A 22,734-nucleotide genomic window follows, 5' to 3' on the forward strand; every position below is an offset into this window, starting at 1 on the left:
CAGAACCAAATGTCAAAGGCAAATCTATAAAAACTCTAGATGATAACACAGGAAGAAATCTAGATGATGCTGCATTTGGCAATCACTATTTACTACAACACCAAAAGTATGTTCTGTGAAAGAAATATCAGTAAGTTGAATTTGATTAAAATCAAAAACTTGGGTCAAGATGGCAACATAAGCAGACATGGCTCCCCTCCTCGCACAACCACATGAAAATTACAACTAAAATATAGAACAGGCATCACTCAGAACCATCAGAAATCAAGCTGAATGGAAGTCTGACAACTACGGAATTAAAGAAACCACATCCATCCAGATGGTAGAAGGGGCAGAGACACAGAATGGGCTGGTCCCACATCCATGTGTGGTGGATAAAAATTTGGAAGGGATATCTCAAGAGCGAGGAGTCCCAGCCCCACACAAGGCCCCCCAGCCCAAGGTTCCAGTGCCAGGAATGTAAGACCCTATAACTTCCAGTTGCAAAAACCAGCAGAGTTTGAGTCAGTGGAAGAAACTTCTGGAGTCCCAAGCAGTTCCTCTTAGAAACCCACACATGGACTTAATGAGACTCACTCCCTCTGAGCTCCAGCACTAGGGTACAGTTTGAAAGGCACCAGTGGCTACAGGGAGAAAATGAAGTGTCCGGTATCAAGGCAAAAGCTAGGGGACAGCCTTCTCCCAGACAGAAAGGCAGGTAGAGGTCATTGTCCCTTTTCTGAACCCTCCCCCGACATAGCCACAGAGCCCACAGGCTGGTACCGTATCCGAGGCTCCATCAGCCTGGCTAACATTGTTTGCCCCACCCTGGAGATCCCCAGAGACCCAGTCCCACCCAACTTAAGGGGCCCACCCAAGCTGCTTGTCCACATATTGGCTGGTGTTCGCTCATGCTTCACAACTTCCTAAATCCTCCCAAACGAGCAAAGCCGGCCACAGTGAGCCTCAAGCCCCATACCTCTTATAAGGAGCCCCTGGCCCGGCACCAGCAGCAACCAGCCGAGATTCACACCTTGACTTCACCTGGGAATTTCCAAGTAGCAGCCATCTCAGACTGCTATAGGCAGGGTGGCCCCAGGCAAAACACAGGTGGGGGCTGACCTTGGGCTGCACCACTTGAGAAGCCCCAGGGCCAGCACACCCAGTGGACAACTGCAGACCTTGGAAGAGCACCACTAGCCTGCCCCTGCACAGCTGAACATCCACAGAGAGCGGAGGTGGGTGGTCAGTGGTCACGACCAGTCCTTGCAGCTGACTGGCCTGGGTAAATCCCTCCCGTCAACCTGACAACAGAAATTAAGGCTCAACTACAAGAGAAGGGTATACTCAAACCACACAAAATGTGTACCTTGAGTACCTACCTTGGGTGACAGGAGACCCTACAGGACACACCTACTACCTTAGGCCATGCCACCAAGACAGGGAGTCATAGCAGCTCTATGTAACACACAGGAACAAACACAGGGAGGCTGCCAAAATGAGGAAACAGAGGAACATGGCCCAAATGAAAGAACAGATCAAAACTCCAGAAAAATAACCAAAAAATGGAGATAAGCAATCTATCAGATGCAGAGCTCAAAACACTGGTTATAAGAATGCTCAAGGAACTTAGTGAGGACCTCAACAGCATAAAAAAGATCCAGTCAGAAGCAAAGAGTACCTTTATTAAAGAAAAATTCACTGGGAAACAACAGTAGAGTGGATGAAGCCAAGAATCAAATCAGTGATTTGGAATGTAAGGAGGTAAAAATAACCAATCAGGACCAAGAGAAAAAAAATCCCAAAAAAACAAGGATAGTATAAGCAGCCTCTGGGACAACTTCAAGCATTCCAACATTCACATTTCAGGAGTGCCATAAGACAAGAATGAGCAAGAAATTGGAAATCTACTTGAAAAAAAATAATGAAAGAAACTTCCCTAATTTGGTGAAGGAAATAGATATGCAAGCCTAGGAAGTACAGAGAGTTGCAAACAAGATGGATGCAAAGAAGTCCACTCCAAGACACATCATAATTAAAATGCCAAAGGTTAAAGATAAAGAGAGAATCTTAAAAGCAGCAAGAGAAAATCAGTTAGTTACCTACAAAGGAATTCCCATAAAACTACCAGCTAATTTCTGAAAAGAAACCTTGAAAGCAAGAAGGGGCTGCAAAGAAGTATTTGAAATCATGAAAGGCAAAGACCTACATCCAAGATTACTCTATCCAGCAAAGCTTTCATTTAGAATGGAAGGGCAGATAAGTGCTTCTCAGATAGGGTCAAGTTAAAGGAGTTCATCATCACCAAGCCCTTATTACATGAAATGTTAAAGGGACTTATCTAAGAAAGAGAAGATAGTCAAAAATATGAACAATAAAAGGACAACAAACACAACTATCAACCAAACCTAAAAAACAAAAACAAAAACAAACCAAGCAAACAACTAGATTAGGAACAGAATCACAAAAATGGAGATCACATGGAGGGTATCAGTGGGGAGGAGAGAGGAAGAATGTGGGTAAAAGGTACAGGGAATAAGAAGCATAAATGGTAGGTACAAAATAGACAGGGGAAGGTTAAGAACAGTATAGGAAATGAAGAAGCCAAAGAACTTATATGTACAACCCATGGAAATGAACTAAAGCGGGGGTGGGGTGCAGGTAGGAGGAAGGATACAGGGTAGAGTAGAATAAAGGGAAGAAAAAATGGGACAACTGTAATGGCATAATCAATAAAATATATTTTTTAAAAAAGTAGAATGGTGGTTGCCAGGGGCTGGGGGAGGGGATAAAAGAAAGTTGTTTAATGGGTATAGTTTCAGTTCTACAGATGAAAAAGTTCTGGAAACATGTTTCACAACAATGTAAATATACTTAACGTCACTGAACTGTATACTTAAAAATGGTTGATAGTAAGTTTTATGTGTTTTTACCATAATTTAAAAAAAAATAGCTATCAGTCCACAAAAAGACATGGAGGAACAACAAATGCATATTACTAAATGAAAGAAGCCAATCTGGAAAGGCTACACGTTGTACGACTCCAGCAACATGGAATTTGGGAAAAGATGAAACTTACAGAGACAGCAAAAAGGTCTGTGGCTGCCCGTGGTCTGGGGACAGGGCGGGAGGGACGTATGGAAGAAGCACAGGGAGCTTTTTAGGGTGGTAAAACTACACTATGTGATGCCGTAATGAGGACATCACACATTTGTCAAAACCCATAGAATATACATCAAGAATGAACCTTCCGGGCTTTAGTTAATAATAATAATAATGTAGCAATGTTGGTTTAATTGTAACAAACATACCACATCAGTGCAAAAAGGGGAGGGGGGAGGGGAAACAGGGGAACCCTTGGTGTTATCTGCTCAATGTTTCTGTGTGGCCCCCTGCCTGGGTGCCTGGGATGCAGAGAGAACAAACGGTCCCCTTGAAGCGTTGGACTCTGAGACACTTCAGGCAGCCACGGGAAGCTTCGGGAAGGAACCTGGACCTAAGTTGAACCCCAAAGGAGAAGCAGAGCTTGCACTGGGAAGGGAAAGACATTTGAGGAGACAGAAAAGCAGGAGCAAAGACGAGGAGACACAAGCTTATTGGCATGTGATGTGGAGAAGAAATGGCCATGAAAGGAAAGTGGGTGGCAAGGACACAGTTATCAACAACCACACCTAAAAACAAAAGCAAACTAAGAGGACAGCTAGATCAGGAGTGGAACTATAGAAATGGAGATCCCATGGAGGGTTAGCAACAGGGGAGTGGGAGGAGGAGATGGGGGGAGAAGGTACAGAGAATAAGTAGCATAGTTGGTAGGTAGAAAATAGACAGGAGGGAAGGGCAAGAATAGTATGGGAAATATAGAATCTAAAGAACTTGTGACACATGGACATAAACTAAAGGAGGGGAATGGGGGGAAAAACGGTGTGCAGGATGGAGGGGAATGAAGGGGGGAAATGGGACAACTGTAATGGCATAATCAATAAAATATATTTTAAAAAGTGAAAAAAAAAAGAATAAAGGGGCACTGGGGAGCACACATGTGGACGATGAGGGGATGGAGGCCACCTGGAGATGGCCTCCACAGCCAGACCTCCCTTGGCAGACTCACCCCAAGCTTTCCTGACACACCTCAGTGGGTTCCCGGGGTTCTTGGATCACTCCTGGAAAAGCCTTCTCTGCTACAGTTTAGTGAGCACTTGCCATGTGTCAGGCAGACAGTAGGCACTGTCCAGTGATTAGCTCTGAAGAACCACTCTGCTAAACAGCCTCAGGTTCAGGATACTGTTTTGAGGTAGAGGTCAGACAGCCAAGGCAGAGAGAGGCAAGAAGAACAGTGAAAGAGAGAAGGAGAGGCAGGATGGAGACAAAGAAAAACAGAGAGAGAGAAAGCAAGGACAAAGACAGAGGAGACAGAGACACAGAGGGGACAGAGAGGGGACGACTATAGACAGGAAAGACAACAAGGGACAGAGACAGGGCAGCAAGAGATAGAGAACAGTGAGAGACAAAGAGATGCCAGGCAAGAGAGACCCGCTACTGGCAGCAAGGACATAATTCACACCCGAGCGGCAGAGCCACTGTGGAGAGCCAATGGCTGGAATTCAAACACCAACTCCACCACTCAGGTGCTTAAGCCCACAGCCCTTGGTAGGATGAGGATGATGGCAGTGCCTCTCACAGGTCTGAATAACAGTCTCAGCATGTGAACCGTAACTAAAGGCAGCTGCATCATCTAACCAGCGCTCGGATTGGGCACTAGAGGCTGGTGTGGCAATCGTGGGGGTCTACAGGGACCAGAGAGCGGAGTGGGCACAGGCTGCAGGGCACGTCCTCCCAGGCCTACAGGAACACAAGAGTGGGAGCTCGGTGGGAGGCCAGCTATCTGTGAGGTCCGCGCGCCCCCTAGCGGCCACTTGGAAGAGCTGGGAGGAGAGCAGGAGGTGCCTTTGGGGGCGTTGAGCCCAGGCCTGGCAGGGGAACCACGGGCCCTTCGAGAAAGAGCTGCTCCAAGGCAGAATGGGAGTCAAGCCAGGCAGCAGGGAGGTTTCCCCACCGACTGGGAAATGGTGCTGAGAGGGGCGAGGCTTTAATGGGAAACACCTTCCAGTTTACTCCCTCCCTCCCTTCATCATTCTGTGCTTATCTCTGTCACACTCACCAAGGAAATGCAGGACTGAGAGGGTTTCTCACTGGAGATGGGGGGGGGTCACAGTCAGGTTGGTCCCCCTGCCTAAGATGCCTGTCCCCTCCTCTTCAGCAAGGGCTCATACTTAGGGACAAGGCTTGACCTCACCATACCTTGGAAGCCAGCCTTTAGCCTGAGCAATGGCCACATGACCACCTTGCCCTCAAACAGCAGCCTCTTGGGGGCCAGCGGCCCAGTCTTATTTACCTCTTGATCCCCAAAGCTCAGGCAAATGTCTGGCACCTACTGTTTAATGAATAAGGAGGGGGGAAAAAGTTGATAAAGACTAGGAAATGGCTAGGTGAAATAAGCCAGTCAGAGAGACAAGAACCATATAATTTCACTTGTATGTAGAATCTAATGAACAAAATAAATTAACAAACAAAATAAAAACAGATTCGGATACAGAGAATAGACTGAAGCTGTCAGGGGGGAGGGCACGGGGGCTGGGTGAAAAGGTGAAGGGACTGAGCAACAGCGCGGTGATCACCACAGGGAAAAGAGGGGTGGGGGGGTAGAAGAGGAGAAGGGGGGCATAAATGGTGATGGAAGGAGAAGTGACTTAGGTGGTGAACACACGAAATATACAGATGATGTATTATAGAATTGTACACAAGAAACCTACATAATTTTATTAACCAATGTCACCCAGATAAATTCAATTACAAAATTTTTTTAAAGACCAGGAAATGGGGCTTCCTAGAAAGTGGAAAAATAAAGAGTTAGAAATAGGATCCCACCAAGTACGCAGACACCGCCTCCTCTCCTTCAGAGGCGTCCTCACGCCTTCCTGACCTGCTCCTCCCCTCCCCTCCCTCCCCCCCAGCCATGCTGCCCAGAAAAACCTTTGCAGGCTCTTTTCTTGCCTTCCACCCACTCCTCACATGCAGCTTCAGGCTACACAGTGCACCCTGAAAGGCCCTGAAGGTTGCCTACATCCCTAAATCCAACAGGTGGGTGTCCTTTGCCTTCACATGCTCTTCCCAGTGTTCCCTGCCACCTCCCTGGGGTGGAGAGCCAGCCCTGCCTCAGCTGCCTTCCCCCACTGGGCAGCCCCTTCTATCTCCTTTGCAGGTTCCGACCCTCCCTCCCAGTTTCCTTTGTCACCTGTTCTCATTTTCTTCTCTCCCACTTAGGAGCACTCCAGTTGCTCTGCAGGTACCACATAAACGCAGACAGTGTCCACCCTTCCACCATGCCTGCTGTCCAGAGCCCCAGTCCATGGACTCAGATAATCCTCCCACTTGGATGTCCTAGGTACCTGCAACCCAGAAGGCTTACAGCCATACAAGGGAGCACCCCATTACGGTGGCAGGTATTTCCTCCAGCCTGTAGCCAGAAGCCAGACTTACAAGCCCCCTACTCCTCACATCTTGCCCACCACCAACCCGCAACTGTCACCCTCAAGTCTGCTCTTCTCCTCCCCCAGAAGTGCCCCACCTTCATTTTGGGGTATGCACCCCTGCCCCCCCACCTGCAATGCTCCATTGGGGCAAGACAGCTAAGCAGCTTTCAAAATGCAAATCTGCTCACCTCCTTCACGCCACCATCTGCCCCCCTCTGGCTTTAAACACTCCAGTGCTTTCTACAGTAACCAGCACAGCCCTTAGGCACTTGACTGCTCTCTGCACCCAGGACTGCCCTGGCCCCTGCACCCAAACCTGCAGCTCCCAAGCTCCTCTCCATTTCCTTCTACTCCACGCCATTAACCCTTCCTTCAGAGCACCTACCAGAGGCCACTCACTGCCTGAGGCCAAGCCTCCGCAGCTCCTCTGACCAGCTCAAAGCACTTCAACTCTCTCTCACAGGTCATAATTATTGTTTCAACTGTATGATTTCCTGATCTACTTTGGCCTTGCCTGCCCACAGGACTGGGTGGCATGGGGCCTGGTCAGTGAGGACCACGAACTCTGCTGACTGGGTGTGGGGGTTGGCACAGTACCCTGAGTCTGGCTCCTCCTAACAGATGGGACAAAGCACACAGGCAGGGAGGTGAGGATTCCTGAAGTTGGTAATGGGAGGTCAGGATGCAGAAGGACTGACCTGGGGCTTTACTTGTGCCCTCGTCTGATAGGGACCTCAGGCCCTAGTACCAAGGAGGGATGGGGCCTTGCAGATGCAGATGAGTCAGAAGGTGGGAGGGGAGCTGAAGTGGGAGGAGGCCTGAAGAATGCCCATCCTTTGTGCTCTTCTGCCCCATAAATACCACCAGCCTGACAGGCACAGCCCAGGATGTGTGCTCCGAGGCGCCTCAGGCCCTCCATAGGCACTTACTTGAGCCTCACCGCCCACTTGCTTACCTTGCATGTTGTGCTCACCAGCGCTCCGTCCCGGCTCCAGACAGCACCCTGCACCAGGTCCCCATGGGCTGCCAGCTCTGCAGAGAAGCAGCCACAGTCAAGAGGTGCACTGGGTCCCCACACCCTGCCCTGGGCAATGAGAACAGAGGGAAGCGGGTGGGCCTGGTTGGGGGTAACTCCCCAGGGCAGAGGCAGCAGCTGCCAGGGACCCTTCTCGGGTGGGAGGAGCAAGGGGAGCAGCTCCTTCCAGATATGCTGCACTATTACCCAGGGCTCCTTTCTCAGCCCTGCCACTGTCAGGCCATGCTCCTACTCTAAAACCTTCCAAGGCTCCCTGCTCCTCACCCCTGTAGAACTGCTGTGCTGTGCTAAGGAGTCATGACAACCTCAGTGCAGTGCTGGGTACCCAATAAGGGCTCGAGACGAGTTACAGTTGGGCTGACTCCCTAAAGACACCTGCGTGAGGACCTTCACCTCTGCTTCAAGGGTAGGCTGGTCTCCTCGACTGTGCCAGGAGCTCTTTAGGGGCAAGTCCTACATCTTCTACTTCCCATTCATGTGGCACAAGATGCCCCAGTAGTGGGCACTGGCTCATGCTGTCAGGAGGAGACCTGGGAGATGCCCAGTTATACTATTAACAACCCTTGGCCCCAGCCCCAGAGGAGGGGACATCACCACTGTGAGCTTGGCCTACCCTGAACACTGCATAGCCCTGGGGTATCAGTCTATCCTTCAACTCTCTGAGCCTTTTGTCTTTACCCTGAAAAGGGAATGAGCATGTCAAAGGAGAGTCTGCACTCTTCTTTGTGTGACACACTGTGGTGTCACACAATGACACCACCACAGAAAATGCCCGGGCTCAGCGTGGTGGTTAGAACTGCAGGGTCATGACCAGTCACATACGGTGGGGCTGGCCCAGAGTTATCACTGTCCATGCGTGCTCTAATTGTCCGTGTCCCCCAGATTTCACAGACTGAGACCTAACCCTCACCGTGATGGAGTTTGGAGGTGGGGGCCTTTGGGAGGCAATCAGCTCATGAGAGGGGAGCACCCGTAAATGGATCAGTGGTCCTATGAAAGAGGCTCCCTTGCCTCTTCCCCCAGGGGAACACACGGGGAGAAGATGGCTGGTTATGAATCAGGAAGCAGGTTCTCATCAGATGCCAAATTGGTTGGCACCTTTCTTGGACTTCCAGCCTCCAGAACTGTGAGAAATAAATTCCTATTATTTATAAGCCACCAGGCTGTGGGACTTTGTTACAGCCACCCAAAAGACTAGAACCATCTACACTGGGAGAACAGGAGGAGGAGGAGGCGCAAGGCGAGGCAGGGATGCGGCAGGGCCGTGAGAGCAAATCCTCATCCCCTGGGTAGAAGTCAGTAGTTTGCTCTCAAAACTTAAACAACATACAATTCAAGAAATAACAGTCTAAGAAGTTATTTAGACCCATGGAGGAAAAAGCAGAAAAAACAGCTAAGTGAGATGAAAACAGATGCTCTGGGAAATGGAGACAGTGGGGTATTTACAATTGAGACTTGGTTTTATACTATGCACCTGTGAGTTTTCGATACTTACTTTACGACTCATGATATCAAACACGTCAACACAGAAATGGAACACTGTCCCGGAGGGGCTGCCCAGAAAGCGCCGTGGCTAATGTGGCCTGTACCTGTGAGGGGCTGCTGCTTGGCCACATCCCAGACCTTCACGGCCGTGCCTGCTGTGCTCACCAGGATGCCGTCCACGGTGGGGTGGAACTGCAGCACCTCCACCCGGGTGTCCTCAGGGCCCAGCACCAGCCCAGGCCCTGAGGGCAGCTCCTGGCCAGGGGCTGGCAATCGCCACAGTTTCATCTGTGGGAAAGAGCAAGTCTGTGAGCTCAGGACAAGGAGGGGCCTCACTGCATCCACCTGCCTCGCCTGGGGCTGCCACCCCTATCCCCAGGGGCCGTGCTTGGGCATAAGGCTGTGTGTCCATATTGGGGAAAGGAGGGCAACCTGGTCAGGATCACGGGCGTGGGTGAAGGCTGAGAGGAAATGGGAGTAGAGAAGCCAGGGGCTCCGATCATCTCTTCCAGGCCCTCCACATCACCCTATCCTTAGGCAGTCAAGCAGCAGAATAGCAGGTCACAGGCTCAGGCAAGTGCACAGAATACACGGGAGAGCTGGAGTGTGCTGAGGAACTAAGAAAGTCTGCACTAGCCCAGCCCTGCAGCTCTGGAGAAGGTGAAGGCGTAGTGGGAGGGGCTGGACTGGGACAAAGCAGAGCCCTAGAGGCTCACAGGGCTCAGAAGACCCCAAGCAAGAGTGGATGAGAGACTTCCACCAAGATGGAGGCGTAGGTGGAAGCACCGCACCTCCTCGCACAACCAAGTTTAAAAAAAACAAAGTTTTAGCAACAAAAACACAGCCAAACCACAGAAAATTGAACTATCCGGAAATCTGACAACAACGAACCCTTCAGCCAAACTGGTAAGAGGGGCAGAGCCAGCAGCAGAGTGGGGTCGGGCAGGAAAGATCCACCAGACCAACCCAGGCACGCAACCCAGGCATACCGGCAGCTGTGGGCGGATCCCAGGTGTGGAGTAGCGGGCAGACCCGCTGAGGGCGAAAGCCGGTGAACTCACTGAGGGCTGACCATGGTCACACATTCACACACAGATAAACCAGTGAAGGAGCGAGCGGTGAAACAGATTGTGCAGGGCCCAGTGGCAGGAAGCGGCAGAGGGGACTGCCATTGTCCCTCTCTGACCCCGCCCCCACGTACAGCATCACAAACCAGCGAACTGGGTGGCCCCGTCCTGGTGAACACCTCCTCGTACGTAACAGGCATGAACAGATCAAAACATGGCTCAAGAACAACTCAGAGCCCCAGAGCCGATAAATCTAAGCCATGAAGAAATAGCCAAACTTTCAGATGCACAGTTCAAAACACTGGTGATCAGGATGCTCACAGAACTGGTTGATTTTAGTCACAAATTAGAGGAACATATGAAGGCTAAACTAATTGAAATGAAGGGAAATGCACAGGAAACTAATAGTAATGGAAAGGAAACTGGGACTCAAATCAAAGGAGTGGACCAGAAAGAGGAAAAAAATGACCAAACAGAAAAGGATGAAGAAACAAGGATTCAAAAAAATGAAGAGAGGCTTAGGAACCTTCAGGACATCTTTAAACGTTCCAACATCCGAATTATAGGGGTACCAGAAGGGGAAGAGGAACAGCCACAAGTGGGCCACTTATTTGAACAAATAATAAAGGAGAACTTCCCCAATCTGGCAAAGGCAATAGACTTCCAGGAAGTCCAGGAAGCTCAGAGAGTCCCAAAGAAGTTGGGCCCAAGAAGGAACATACCAAGGCACATCATAATTACATTAGCCAAGATTAAAATGAAGGAGAGAATCCTAGAAGCAACAAGAGATAAGGGGACAGTCACCTACAAAGGAGTTCCCATCAGACTGTCAGCTGATTTCTCAAAAGAGACCTTACAGGCAAGAAGGGGCTGGAAAGAGGTATTCCAAGTCATGAAATCCAAAGACCTACATCTAAGATTGCTCTACCCAGCAAAGCTTTCATTTAGAATGGAAGGACAGATAAAGTGCTTCTCAGATAAGATCAAATTCAAGGACTACATCATCACCAAGCCCTTATTATATGAAATGTTAAAGGGACTTATCTAAGAAAAAGAAGATAAAAAAAGATGAACAGTGAAAGGACAGCAAACTCACAGTTATTAACAACCATACCTAAAACAAAAGCAAACTAAGAGGACAGCTAGATCAGGAGCAGAACCATAGAAATGAAGATCACATGGAGGGTTAGCCACAGGGGAGTGGGAGGAGAAGAAGGGGGGAGAAGGTACAGAAAATAAGTAGCATAGACAGTAGGTAGAAAATACATGGCAGGGAGGGCAAGATTAGTAGGGGAAATATAGAACCTAAAGGACTTGAGACACATGATCATAAACTAAAGGGGGGAATGGTGAGGGAGGGGGTGTGCAGGGTGGAGGGGAATGAAGGGGGGACTAGAACAACTGTAATGGCATAATCAATAAAATATATTTTAAAAAAAAGAGAGAGTGGATGAGGCATCGAGCAGCTCTTCCAGTGACTCTACTCACCGTCCCATCAGCTGATCCTGTGGCCAGGAGGAAGTCATCAAAGGGAGAGAAGTCCAAGTCTGTGACCAGGTCTGTGGGAGAGGAATGGCTGACTCAGTCAGGCCCGACAAGAACTGGACAGCGTGTCCTGCTTCTGGCCCAACATGCCCTTTTCCCAAGGCCGGGAACCAAAGCCCAGGGTTTCAGAGGTGATAACTCTGCACACAGCAGTAGGCTCCACATCCCAGAAGGAGGGCACCTCTGCAAACTACGGGCAAACGCCATAGACCTGCAACGCATTGCCCTGAGAGCCCAGTGGACTCGGGATGGCCAAGGGCCCAGCACAAAGAGGTCAGCAGGACAATGGGCGGGAAGCTCCTCAGATTACCAGCACCTGTAATCACCCCAAATCCAGAGGCAAGCCAGGGCCCGGCTCCAGAATGTGTGAATGAGCAGTGCTGGCCCTACTCCAGTCACAAACCACGCAGGCCGACTGGACCTCAGCACTTCCCAGGGCAGACGCACGCGTCAGTGCAGGTGCAACTAGGGGTGAGCTGTGCACCCAGGGATGACTCCAAGGTCAGAGACAGGAAAGGCTTCAATGAGAGCCATGGTGGGCCATGGAGGAGGCAGTGGGGGGACAGGGAGGAGGGTGGTTGTCACACGCCTGACCCATTACTCCCCCCCTAAGCCAGGGCTGACCAGTCCAAGAGAGTGTACCTGATCTGCACCCCCCACAGCCAGATTCTCTTAGGGGCATTAACCAGGAATGGGAAGGCCAGCCGACAGGGTGCTGCAGGGACTGGCCTGAGTGGAAGGCTGCCGGGCTGAAAGGAGCCGGCAGCTCCCATGCCAGGACCCTCCTATGACCTGTGCATTCCGCTGCTCCTTTGGTTCTGGAAGCTCCCCAGGACCCTCCCAATGGACCCCTTTTCGGCTTAAGCAAGCTGAAATTAATTTCTGTTCTTTGCAATCAAAGAACATGAACTTCCCAGCTCTGGGGGTGCCAGGAGTGGAGGTTGGGGCATAGAGTGAGCCAGAGCCCAGAGGGAAAATGAGGCCGGGCAGAGATATAGCCAGGCCTTGGGTGTTGCGTGGGATGTGAGCAGGACAGCCAGGCCTGCAGCACCAGAGCAAGAGCAGAGCAGCCACCCTACTGCCTGCCTCTCCACAGGGCCAAGTACAACATGTTCCTCTTGGACAGAGGTAAAGAAGAAAAGAGGGTGTAATAAGAATAGGTATCTCCTAGGACAGACTCAGCCAGGACTCCCGGCCACAAACCCCCGCTGCTCTACCCTGCAGGCTCCACATTGGACAGAGCAGGGCCAAGGCCCAGAACAGCAGCCAAGGTAGGCAGCCTGGCACACTGAGAAAATGGGAAATAGTAATGTGGCCCATCGTGCACCTGGCTATGCCGGAAGCCTGAGTCCCGCATGTGCATTTGTCTCACCAAATCCTTAGTGACCCACCAGGATGGCACTGGGGCATCATCGCCCAAGTGGAGGACCAGTACACGTGGACAGAGAGGTTAAGAAACTTGCCCAGAGATACACAACTAAGAAAAGACCAGGCAGAGGATCAGGCCAGGCAGTCCAGCTTCAGAACCTACATCCTCAGCACATCGTTACACTGCCTTTCCCAAACTGGAGAGCAGACCCCAGCCCACCACACAGCCTAGATATGCAGCAAGGCCTTCTAATTGCCTCCCTGACGTCTGCTCTACTGGGCAGCTGGGCTGAAGGGCTGCGTGGCACTAAGGCAAGACACAGAAGGTGCCCCAATTGCTGGGCATCCTGAACACAGTAGCCAGAGCCCAGCCCACCACAGTATCCCCACCACCTGTGGCTCCTAAGAGGGCAAATAGTGCCTGGGGCCTTGAGGGAGGGCAGGTTCTGAAGGAGCTGAAGCTCAGTTACTCCCAGAGTAGCTTCCCAGAAAGGCTGCTCCTGCGGGGAGAGTTCTGAAGAGTTGCAGCCACAGCGCGGCCTCGACCTGCCAACAGAAGCCTGGTCCAGCTTCTATTTGGAGCCCCCAAGTTGTAGGGCGCTCACCACCTCGAAAACATCACCAACGTGGGGTAACTCCCCTGTGAGTAAAAAGGGAAGCAAGCAGCATGGTTCCCGAGAACACAGGGTCAGGCAGACCTGGGTCCCATCCTGGCTCTGCCTGCAGCAGTACCAACGCTGGCCAGCTCCAGACCTCTCTGAGTCCCAGCCTTCCTAGCTGGGTTATTTCAAAATATACGTCAAAAAAAAATGTGAGAGTAGATGATAAAGCAGACTTCTTACATACATTACAACCCAGGTGGGTCTCAAGGCATTGTGCTGAGTGAAAGAGACCAGATTCAAAGACTATGTAGGGCATTTCCCATTTATGTGAAATGTTCAGAAAAGGCCATTTTAGAGCAGAGGCCAGCACACATTTTCTGGAAAGGGTGAGGGACTAAATATTTCAGGCTTAAAGGACCACACTGTCTCTGCTCAATGCCACAGCTGCTGGGAGAAAGTGGCTACACTGACCACCCATGAAGAGGCCCGGCAGTGTTCTAACACAACAGTACAAAGACAGGCGGCAGCCGGCTATGGCCACACCAGTAGCCTGCAGACCCCCAAGCAGAAGCAGAAAGTACATCAACAGTTACCTGAGGCCACAGTGCCTGAGGTGGAAATGGTTTAAGCACAGAGGGGCATGAGGGATCTTCTGGGAAATGTTCTAAAACTGCATGGTGATATCTGTAACCTTTAACTTTATAAAAGTCATCAAATTCTGCAATTAAAACAGGTAATATTAATGATATGTAAATGGTATCTTGATAAAGTTGTAAAAAGCTTTAAAGGATCAGATGAGGATCAGTCTTCATTATCATTATTTTATTAACTGCCAACAGCAGCAGCAGCATTCCTGCACTGAGCTGCACACCCAGAACAGGGACTAAAGATCAGTCCCCCTCTTCTCACCCAAGGCCAGCGCCCAGATGGCCAGGAATGCAGGTCAGAGGAGCTGAAACCACAGCTGCCAAAGCTGGACTGAGAAAGAGAAGGCAGATGGGTGTTGCCCTAGGAGAGCAAACTATTTCCTGAAAGCTGGTGGGCTGCCAAGCAGGTTGCTGGGAGCCCCCAGAAGTAGATGCGGCAGACAAAGTTCTCTTTGTATGGGTCCATCTCTGACCCTGCAGCCAAGCTCACCAGCTCCTTGGGGATGCTGAGCAACCAGGCTGGGGAGAAGGCTTGGTGGCAAGGGGTGGCCCCTTAGGCTCCAGGACAAGACACAGGGCTTAGAACCACTTAGGTTCTCTGCAGTAACAGGAAGCCAGCTTCTGCCTGGAGCCTTGCGTTGTGCTGGTGCACACCCCTCTTCCCTCCAGCCTGACCACCTACAGCACTCGGCTTCCCTCCTCTCTGCACAGGCCCTAATTCTCTTACCAGGACTTAGCCTACCAGCCTGGACCCCACCTGTCAGAAGGCACAGTGAGGACAACAAAAGGGCCCTGGCGAGCCACAGGCCTGTGAGACCAGGTGAGTATGAATCGTTAGCTCCAGATAAGGAGAGGCAAGTTTGAGATTTCCTAGGTCAAGTCCCCCACTTACCAGAATGGCAGCCCAGGTGGGTCACATGTCTCCTCTCCTCTCCCTGGCTTTCCAGAGGCACGATGCCCAGCACACCTGATAAATAAACACAGGGAATCTGACTTCTGGCCTAATGGGAATCATCGAGCTATGAGCCTAGGACTCCCAGGGGACACAAGACCCAAAAGCTCAGGCTTGGACCTTCCCAGAGCCTCTACCATCACAAGAGCACACCCCTCTGGAAAGAGATTGGCCCAGGGTTAGGTCCTTCCCTACACAAGAACCTTCTGTGACACTGGAGATAGAGAAGACCCTGGGGAAAGAGGCTCTTTCTGCCACTGTGGGTCGTAAGAGGTAAGGTGACAGTAGCTGCCATTTTTCCCAGCTTTACCTAAAAAAGAAGCCATTACCCGAGTGCAGCAGAGCTGAGGGACAAGAGCAAAGCTGGTGCCAATGGCAAGTGTGAGCCTCTGGATACAGCTTTGCCTGAAGCCCCTGGACTTATTAGCTATATGAACTAAAAAGGCATCGTTTTTGCCTAAGCCAGTTTGAGGTTTGAGTTCTCACTAACAACCAAAAGAGTCCTAACTAATGCAAGGAGCTTCACAAATCTTAGTATTCCTATTAATTCTAGCCACTCCCAGGCCCCCAGAGAAGGAGTGAACGGCATGTGGGGACAACTGGAAACAAAGGCAACAGCCCTCTCTCCACCCTCCTGGCCATGTTCTTAAAGACCACAACCAATGTGGTTTACACAAAATATATACACACGTTCTAACCAAAACCAGTATGATTACTGCACAATGACCACTTTGTAGGGGTCTACGATCCTACACGGTGTTGATCTCTGAGCCACCAAGAGGCACCTCCAAACCTCCAGGCTGCAATGAGTATGTCCCTCTGCCCCACCCTATTTGGGTAACAATGCCTGAATCTCCACATCCATGTCCACCTCCTTACCTGGATGGTCAGAGTTGAAGGCGATCAAGCTGCAGCTGGATTTGATATGGTTCCCACAAGAGGGGGTAGTTCCTGCTCGAATGTCACTGATCCAGGACTGGAAATAAAGAATAAGAACCCTGAAGGCCAGGGCTCTGCTAGTGCCTAAAACACAGCATGATTCAGGGAACCCAAAAGCTGCACCATTAGAAATGCATTCCTTGGGATCAAACCCTGGCCCCACTCACACAGTCCCTTAGAAAATGCAAAATGTTCTTGAAATAATCTAAGTCATAAAGGGACTGTATTTGCTTATTAAATCAGTTCTCCAACAAGGCGGAAGAGGCTGAAAAAGGAAGCTCAGGCTGAATGAAGTCAAGGAGCTAACTGGGCAGTGTTCACTCACATGTGAATTATTTCTGTTAAAAGAGGTAGAGAGAAGCAAAGAACAGAGAAACAAGCACCTAGTCAGAAGACAGATTCAAGTTCCTCAACTCTGTGGCTGAAGACCTCCACTTGAGTCCAGAGGTCTCCTCCAAACACCAGGAGAAAACACCCAAGCCCAGAGAAGGGTAAAATCAAGGCCTTTCCACAAAATCCCACAGATGAGTGAATGACCTGGAGGGGCAGAGAAGTACTTTTTCTGAAACTAAGATCAGCGAAGTCCACACATTTCCTCCGCTTATAATAAAGCATCGTTCAACACTCCTCCGAGCCACTTAACAATCTAGCACTCTTATTCCCAGCCCACCCACCCAGTGTCCAGGAAGCCACCTCCACACCTTCATTTTCAGTGTTTACCTGCCTTGGATAGAATATTATTGTCTTGCATCATTTTCCCCTCCTGATTCGCGTTTATGGTACAAATACAGTGACAGAAAATATCTAAAAGAAGAGCAGATCACCTGTTCTCCCATTTGCCTAACATAAATTGTTGTAAATTCTCTCTGTAATCCGTGTTTTCATGCCTGTGTCTTTACCTTGCAGGTCTGAGGACCACCAAGGAACAAGCCCCAGGGTCCCTCAAGGACACTTCAGACCCCTCTCAGCAGTACTTACTTCACTGAGTGATGGTCTCAATGCAAATCTGAGCATCTCTCCTCCCACCCACATTGCCATCTCCTTTCTTCCTTCCGCATTGCACTTAGAATAAAAGCTAACTTCCTGTGGTCTTTAGATTCTGCAAGATCACTCTTGACTCAGTGGACACTGTGCTTCCCCATCACTATCTTCCATCCACCATGGCCCACTTTCCATTCCTGCAAGAGGCACTTTCCTACTCCACTTTTCCTCTAGCTGGCTGCTTCTTACCCTTCTGGGTTCTGCTTAAATGTAACTTTCTTCCAGCACCCTGAGGAGATTAACCCCCACTTCATTGTCCATCTCCATCCCAGCACCCTACCCTTTGTGATTCAGGGCATTTATTACAACTCGCAATGTCCATGCATGCCTGTCTGCTTGCTGGCTGTCCTTTCATGAGGCTCTAGGCACCACAGAGGAAAGAAAATGCTATCCTATTGGCTGTTGTGACTCCAGCAACTGGAACAGCACAAGAGGTTCAGAGAAGATACTGTCCGTTAGACGAAAACCGGGCTTCTGGCCCGAGCTGCGTGCTGGCAGCTGACGTGCTTTGGCTTCTAACAGTCACTAGATAGGGTCATTTCCTAGGCCCACTTATTGGAAGAGAATCTCAGGCCTTCCAAATAACATGGGGAGGAGCTGACCATGGGTGGCATCTTCTATGAAGGCCACTCCTCATCAGGCCAACCGAGCTTCACGGGTCTGAGGAGCCCCCCAGTACTTCTGGACTCCACCTCCTCGGGCTCCCCCAGGCCCCACCCAGCCCCTGGCAGCATCACCCCGAGTAAGGAAATAGCTAGTCGCGAAGAGGAGGAAGCGCCGGCGGAAACCCGAGGAGAGGCGCGCCTCTGATCCAGTGGCTCACCCCTTCGCATTAACAGAATGGACTCGCCAAGACCAGGGCAAAAGGGGACGTCTCTCCCACACACTAGCCCCAGGCAGGAGCGATAGGAGCGGCAGGGAGAAGGAGCCGGCGCTAGCATCTGCGGAGCCGCGGCTCCCCGGCGAGGCAGACCGGAAGCTGGGAAGGCAGGCAGCCTTGCGGGCCTCAGGCCTTGACTCGGCTGGGTGGGCTGCGCGGCCTCGGGGGTCCAGGGGCCAGAGGGGCGTTCCGATCGACCGCGGGGCTCACAGAGCTGCCAGAGAGCCTCCGGGAGCTGCGGACACTGTCTGCCGGGCGGCGATGGGGAGGACCGGACGCCAGTCCCGGGCCTGAAGGGGGAGCCTCGAGACGTACTGGCTCGGGGATCAGCGCGCAGGGTCCCGGGAGGGACAGGGGGAGCGGGGCCCTAGGGCCAGGCTCACCTCACGGCGGGATGGCCGGGCTTCCGTATGCCGGAACTTGGACACCTTGAAGCGGCTCATGGCGATGGGGACCCCGGAAACCCAGATTCCAGGACCGGAGCGCTAGCCTTCAGGTGCACCACCAATAGCCGCGACTCCCCGGGCCTCCAGCTCCACCCGCTGCCCACCGCCCTCGGCCACGCCCTGACACACTCCAGCCAATCGCAGCCCGCTCCGGCCAGCTGGGCCCCGCCCCCGGCTATTTTCCAACCGCTCGCCGACGGCCCCGCCCAATCGTTGCTGGTTTACTCGGAAAACCACGGCGGGGTGGGTGAAGGGGCCTACCGGACAAGCGGAAAGGTCACGTGTACTGGTAAATCGTCCTAACCCCGAGCTGTCACATAGTAAGAGCTAGGGGAAACAGCTCTGATTTTGTGTGCAGGGATTTGCCCCCAGAGGCTTCCTGGGGGAGGGGGAGCGGGGCTCAGCCTGCCCTCCCTGGGGAGGAGAGATGGCAGGAATGCACTGGCTCCATCCATTTCAAGTTATGGGGATTGCGATGAGGAGCCATTGGTCCTGGTCCCACAGATAGTGAGTGGCAGCAGGGAATGCAAGCCCAGGTCTGACTCAAATCTTTGTCCATGAGAGTCTACCCTAAAGCCTCTGCATCACACCCATCCTGCTAGGGCCAGGTGGTCTCTGGGAGGGGTGGAGCCTTCAGCATCCCTTTATTAGGGCCTGCCTTGACTGCAGGCCTTGGGTGCAGTGAGACAAGACTCCTCTAAGAAAAATCAATGTATCCTTACAAGTAAGCTGAAAAGGTGAAAGATTCGGGCAATGGAAAATGCATTAAATAGCAAATGTGCCCAAGGGTGTTGCTTGCTCAGTCCAGGGGTGATTCAGGAGAAAAAAAACAGCCTATTTATCTCACCTGGGGCCATTCATCACAGAATTTCTCTTTAAAGATTGACTCACAGTGAGTCCGGAATATGCTTTTGAAACAGAATAGTAAGAAGCTAGAAATATTCCTTGGCAAGCGGAAACTGAGACAGATAGCCTAACACCATGTCTGAGCAATTTACATTCAGGTGCATATGTTCACCAAGGCAGAAGGTCCAAGTGCCTGGAGCAGTGGTGGGGAGGGGGCTGAGACTGGGAAAACAAGGACCTCATCCCTAGGGTAACCTCTTATCCCACTGCCTTTCCTCCCTGGAGATAACATCTAAGATAACATCTAGACCTCAGTTGTATTTCAGCTCCAAGTCCAGAAAAAACAGCAAAAGCCAGCTGGATGATACCAGAACCAATTGCAATGAAGACCCTGCCACTGACCAACCAGAAGAGACCATGACCCTGAAAGGGCACATCTGGATAACAGGTATATTCTGCTGAAACCTTCCCGAGACCTTGCCTGAGATTCCCTCCTGCAAGAGAGAGAAAAGCCTCAAGACAAAGGACCAAGCACATGAGCTCTCCTGTGCCATTCCCTTCTTCTTCCTCCACTTCAGTCGTCACAGACATGTGTCTCCTAAACCCCAAGGCCATGGGCATCAGGAAGCTTGTCCCTAGCTTATCCCCTGAACCTGTCCCTAAGGCCACTTTTTCTCTGACTTTCCAGTGAGCTAAGACAGCCCAGACCAGGCGCTCCTGTTGCTTCTTCTATACTAAGCCCTTCCTTGGTTTATGGCCAGTCCCCAGCTTTAATAAATGTATTGTATCCTCATAGTCCCCTGGACTTGTGTAGTGAAATCTTTCCTACACTAAGTCAAGAACCCACACACTGCAGATGGCCCTCAGCAGACCCGCTCAGGGCCAGGTCCCTTATTAAGAAAAAAATTAATATTAATCAAGTATACAACTATTGCAAAGTTCATGTAAACCTGCCCAATTTGCTTTTTGTCACTTCATTGAAATCACTGAATTTATTTTTGTTTTTTAATCTACCTTTACCTCAGATGGACCTAAATGGGCACAGTCAGCAAGTGAGAAAGCCTTTAAACCCCAGAGGTAACAGAGGGACATGCCATTGTAACAGAGTGCAGCCAGGGCCCCCCCCCAAGTATGGATTTGTTATGGGGTCCAGAACTCAGGGTGTCCAGGAAATAATAATAATATAGGATGCCCTCACCCCCCTTGCCCCTGCAAGTCTGAACTGGGGGAGGGGACACATGGAGCAGGGCCATTAAGTGTTGTTCTGCATAGCAACAATTTTGTAACTTCAGGCATGGTCATTTAACACATCTATAATTTTTAACCGGTTTTGTGGATATGTTAAATAGCTGTGGCCATGCTTCGAACCAGGGAGATGAAAGTGACTTCCACCCAGGATGTAACTGGGAAGCAGCTCCTCCTGGTTACAACACCTGCCTGAGAACTTAGAGATTATTGACACCACACCACCAGGTCATGCCTGCCCAGACTTACTACGGCAGCCCAGAAAAGCTGGAAAAAAATATGGGAATGCTGGCAGGTGTAGCCGATTGTGGAAGAAATTGGAAATGGAGCTGCAGAGGAAGACTGGTGCTGGGATTTAAACCCAGGTGTGGCAGCCATGCCAGGAGGGACTACATGACTTTGGACTAAGAGGGTACCCATGCAGCTTTGGTGAGAGGGAGAACACGGCTTTGGGGCTCCCTTTGCTACACAGTTTAGGAAGCTAGGAAGCAAGATGTGGCAGCATTGTCGAGCTCTCTCTTAGCAGTTTGGAAGAATACAGGAGAGATGCTGCAAGAAGGAGAGAGTAAAAGGACTCTTGCTGGTGGGCCATGAGAAGGTGCCATGCGTGTTTGAATTAACCGGAGATTGCAGCGGCGACACAGCTGATGGTGCTGGGAACTGAAGGAGGCTTGCCAGTTGAGCGTGTATTACTGGGAAGAACCAGGGGCTACCTGTGCCTTCTGGACTTCTACTTCTTTTCCTGGGATTCGGTACCCCAGACTGGGCAGAGCGGGGAAGGAAGGATTGTATGTGTTTGTGAGTGTTTGATGGAATTTTTGGATTTTAATGAAGGCATTGAGTCATTACTCTTAAGTCTATACAACCTTTGAATAAATAATTCCTTTCTTTTCACCAATCTCTGATGTTAAGAGACGTCATTCCCTGGTGGCAGGCAAGGCAAACCTAGTACAGAGGGACCCGGGGAGAAGGTGGGGGTCTGTTCAGTAATAGTCTATCGTTCCCACCCACCCCTGGGTCCGTTCTGTAACACCATGGGCTAAATCTGGTCCACAGATATGTTTTAGTTGGTTCACAAAGTGTCTTCAAAACTGAGACATTTCCTAAAAGTTTGGATTTCAACCTTTCTCGAAAAGCAAAGATTTGGCAGTGGTGGGTCCACAGCCAACACGGCTAAAATGAGTTGGAGCTGAGAAGCACCCACCACCTTTAAAGCACACTTTTCCATTTCCCTCGGCCTCACTGGTCCCTGTCATCTTACACACGGCCCCTCCACCCTTACACTTGTGGAAGAAAAGGGGCCACATACTGAATCTGACACACTCAGGGGAGGTCTGCATGACAGCCTTGCAAACCGAGAGATTTAAAGGAACCACAAAGGATGCTCTTAAATTAACATTTACCAACTATAAGCAATCCATGGCCCTGCCCTAGGCCGGTATCTTTTTCTAACAAAGGTCATTCTTTACCTTAACTGAGCCTGTCTGTTGTCTTTTTGCATCTAAGATAATAAACCTTTGCAATGTCAAGATAATTTCCTTTTGGGAATTTGTGGGGAGGGATGGGTGGTGGGCTGGGATGGGAGTAAAAGAGAGAAAACTGTACTTGAACAACAACTAAAATTTAAAAATTTAAAAAATAAATATTAAAAAAAAGATAATTTCCTTCTCCAGCCCCCCTCAGAGCACAATCTCCCACCACAGCAGAGACCTCTGGAGCCCCTCATTGTCACTGTGTTCTCTCAGATACCATCTCTATGTGCTGTAAATGGTCATTGTTAACTAGGATGTACCCACCAGTATAAAAGAAGTATGTGTTTATCATTTTACCTTTTATCCAATCCCAGAGATTTCCCCACTTTGCTTTCTCCCACCTTCCTAAGCTATCACTCATGGATTTCATGTAACCCCCTATGTCTCCTCCTTTGATTGTAATGTATACAATAAATAAAGTGTTAACCTGCCATTCTTCAGAGCATTTCTCAAACTATTGAGATTTTGCTTCCCAGTAATTATCATCAGTTTGGCTCAAATAAACTCACAAAAATTCTCTATAGGTTTGAATGTTTCTTATATTGACACACTTCACCTCCCTGGCCCTGGCACCAGGGGTCTGTGACCCCTAAT

At 50.4% G+C, this 22,734-nt stretch overlaps 1 protein-coding gene and 1 long non-coding RNA gene across 2 annotated transcripts in view; one reads left to right on the forward strand and one right to left on the reverse strand.

Moving 5' to 3' along the window:
- Nucleotides 1-18,603, reverse strand: part of CORO7 (coronin 7) — a 58,132-nt gene extending 39,529 nt beyond the window's left edge. Inside the window, exons 1-6 of the mRNA XM_053671696.1 lie at nt 18,455-18,603; nt 16,091-16,187; nt 15,152-15,226; nt 11,586-11,656; nt 9,135-9,318; nt 7,465-7,541 (exon numbers count right to left, since the gene is read on the reverse strand). Coding sequence (XP_053527671.1) covers nt 7,465-7,541; nt 9,135-9,318; nt 11,586-11,656; nt 15,152-15,226; nt 16,091-16,187; nt 18,455-18,514 — 564 coding nt within the window. The 5' untranslated portion in view covers nt 18,515-18,603. The remainder of the gene's footprint in view (nt 1-7,464; nt 7,542-9,134; nt 9,319-11,585; nt 11,657-15,151; nt 15,227-16,090; nt 16,188-18,454) is intronic.
- Nucleotides 18,604-18,621: 18 nt separating this feature from the next.
- Nucleotides 18,622-22,661, forward strand: LOC128628343 (uncharacterized). Its single transcript, XR_008392724.1, has 3 exons — nt 18,622-18,806; nt 19,679-19,811; nt 20,713-22,661. It is a non-coding gene; the product is annotated as an uncharacterized LOC128628343 (long non-coding RNA).
- Nucleotides 22,662-22,734: the final 73 nt, after the last annotated feature.

This window comes from Artibeus jamaicensis, unplaced genomic scaffold (genome assembly GCF_021234435.1).
Source record: "Artibeus jamaicensis isolate MK-2021 breed Jamaican fruit bat unplaced genomic scaffold, CSHL_Jam_final contig_700, whole genome shotgun sequence".
Classification (NCBI taxonomy): domain Eukaryota; kingdom Metazoa; phylum Chordata; class Mammalia; order Chiroptera; family Phyllostomidae; genus Artibeus; species Artibeus jamaicensis.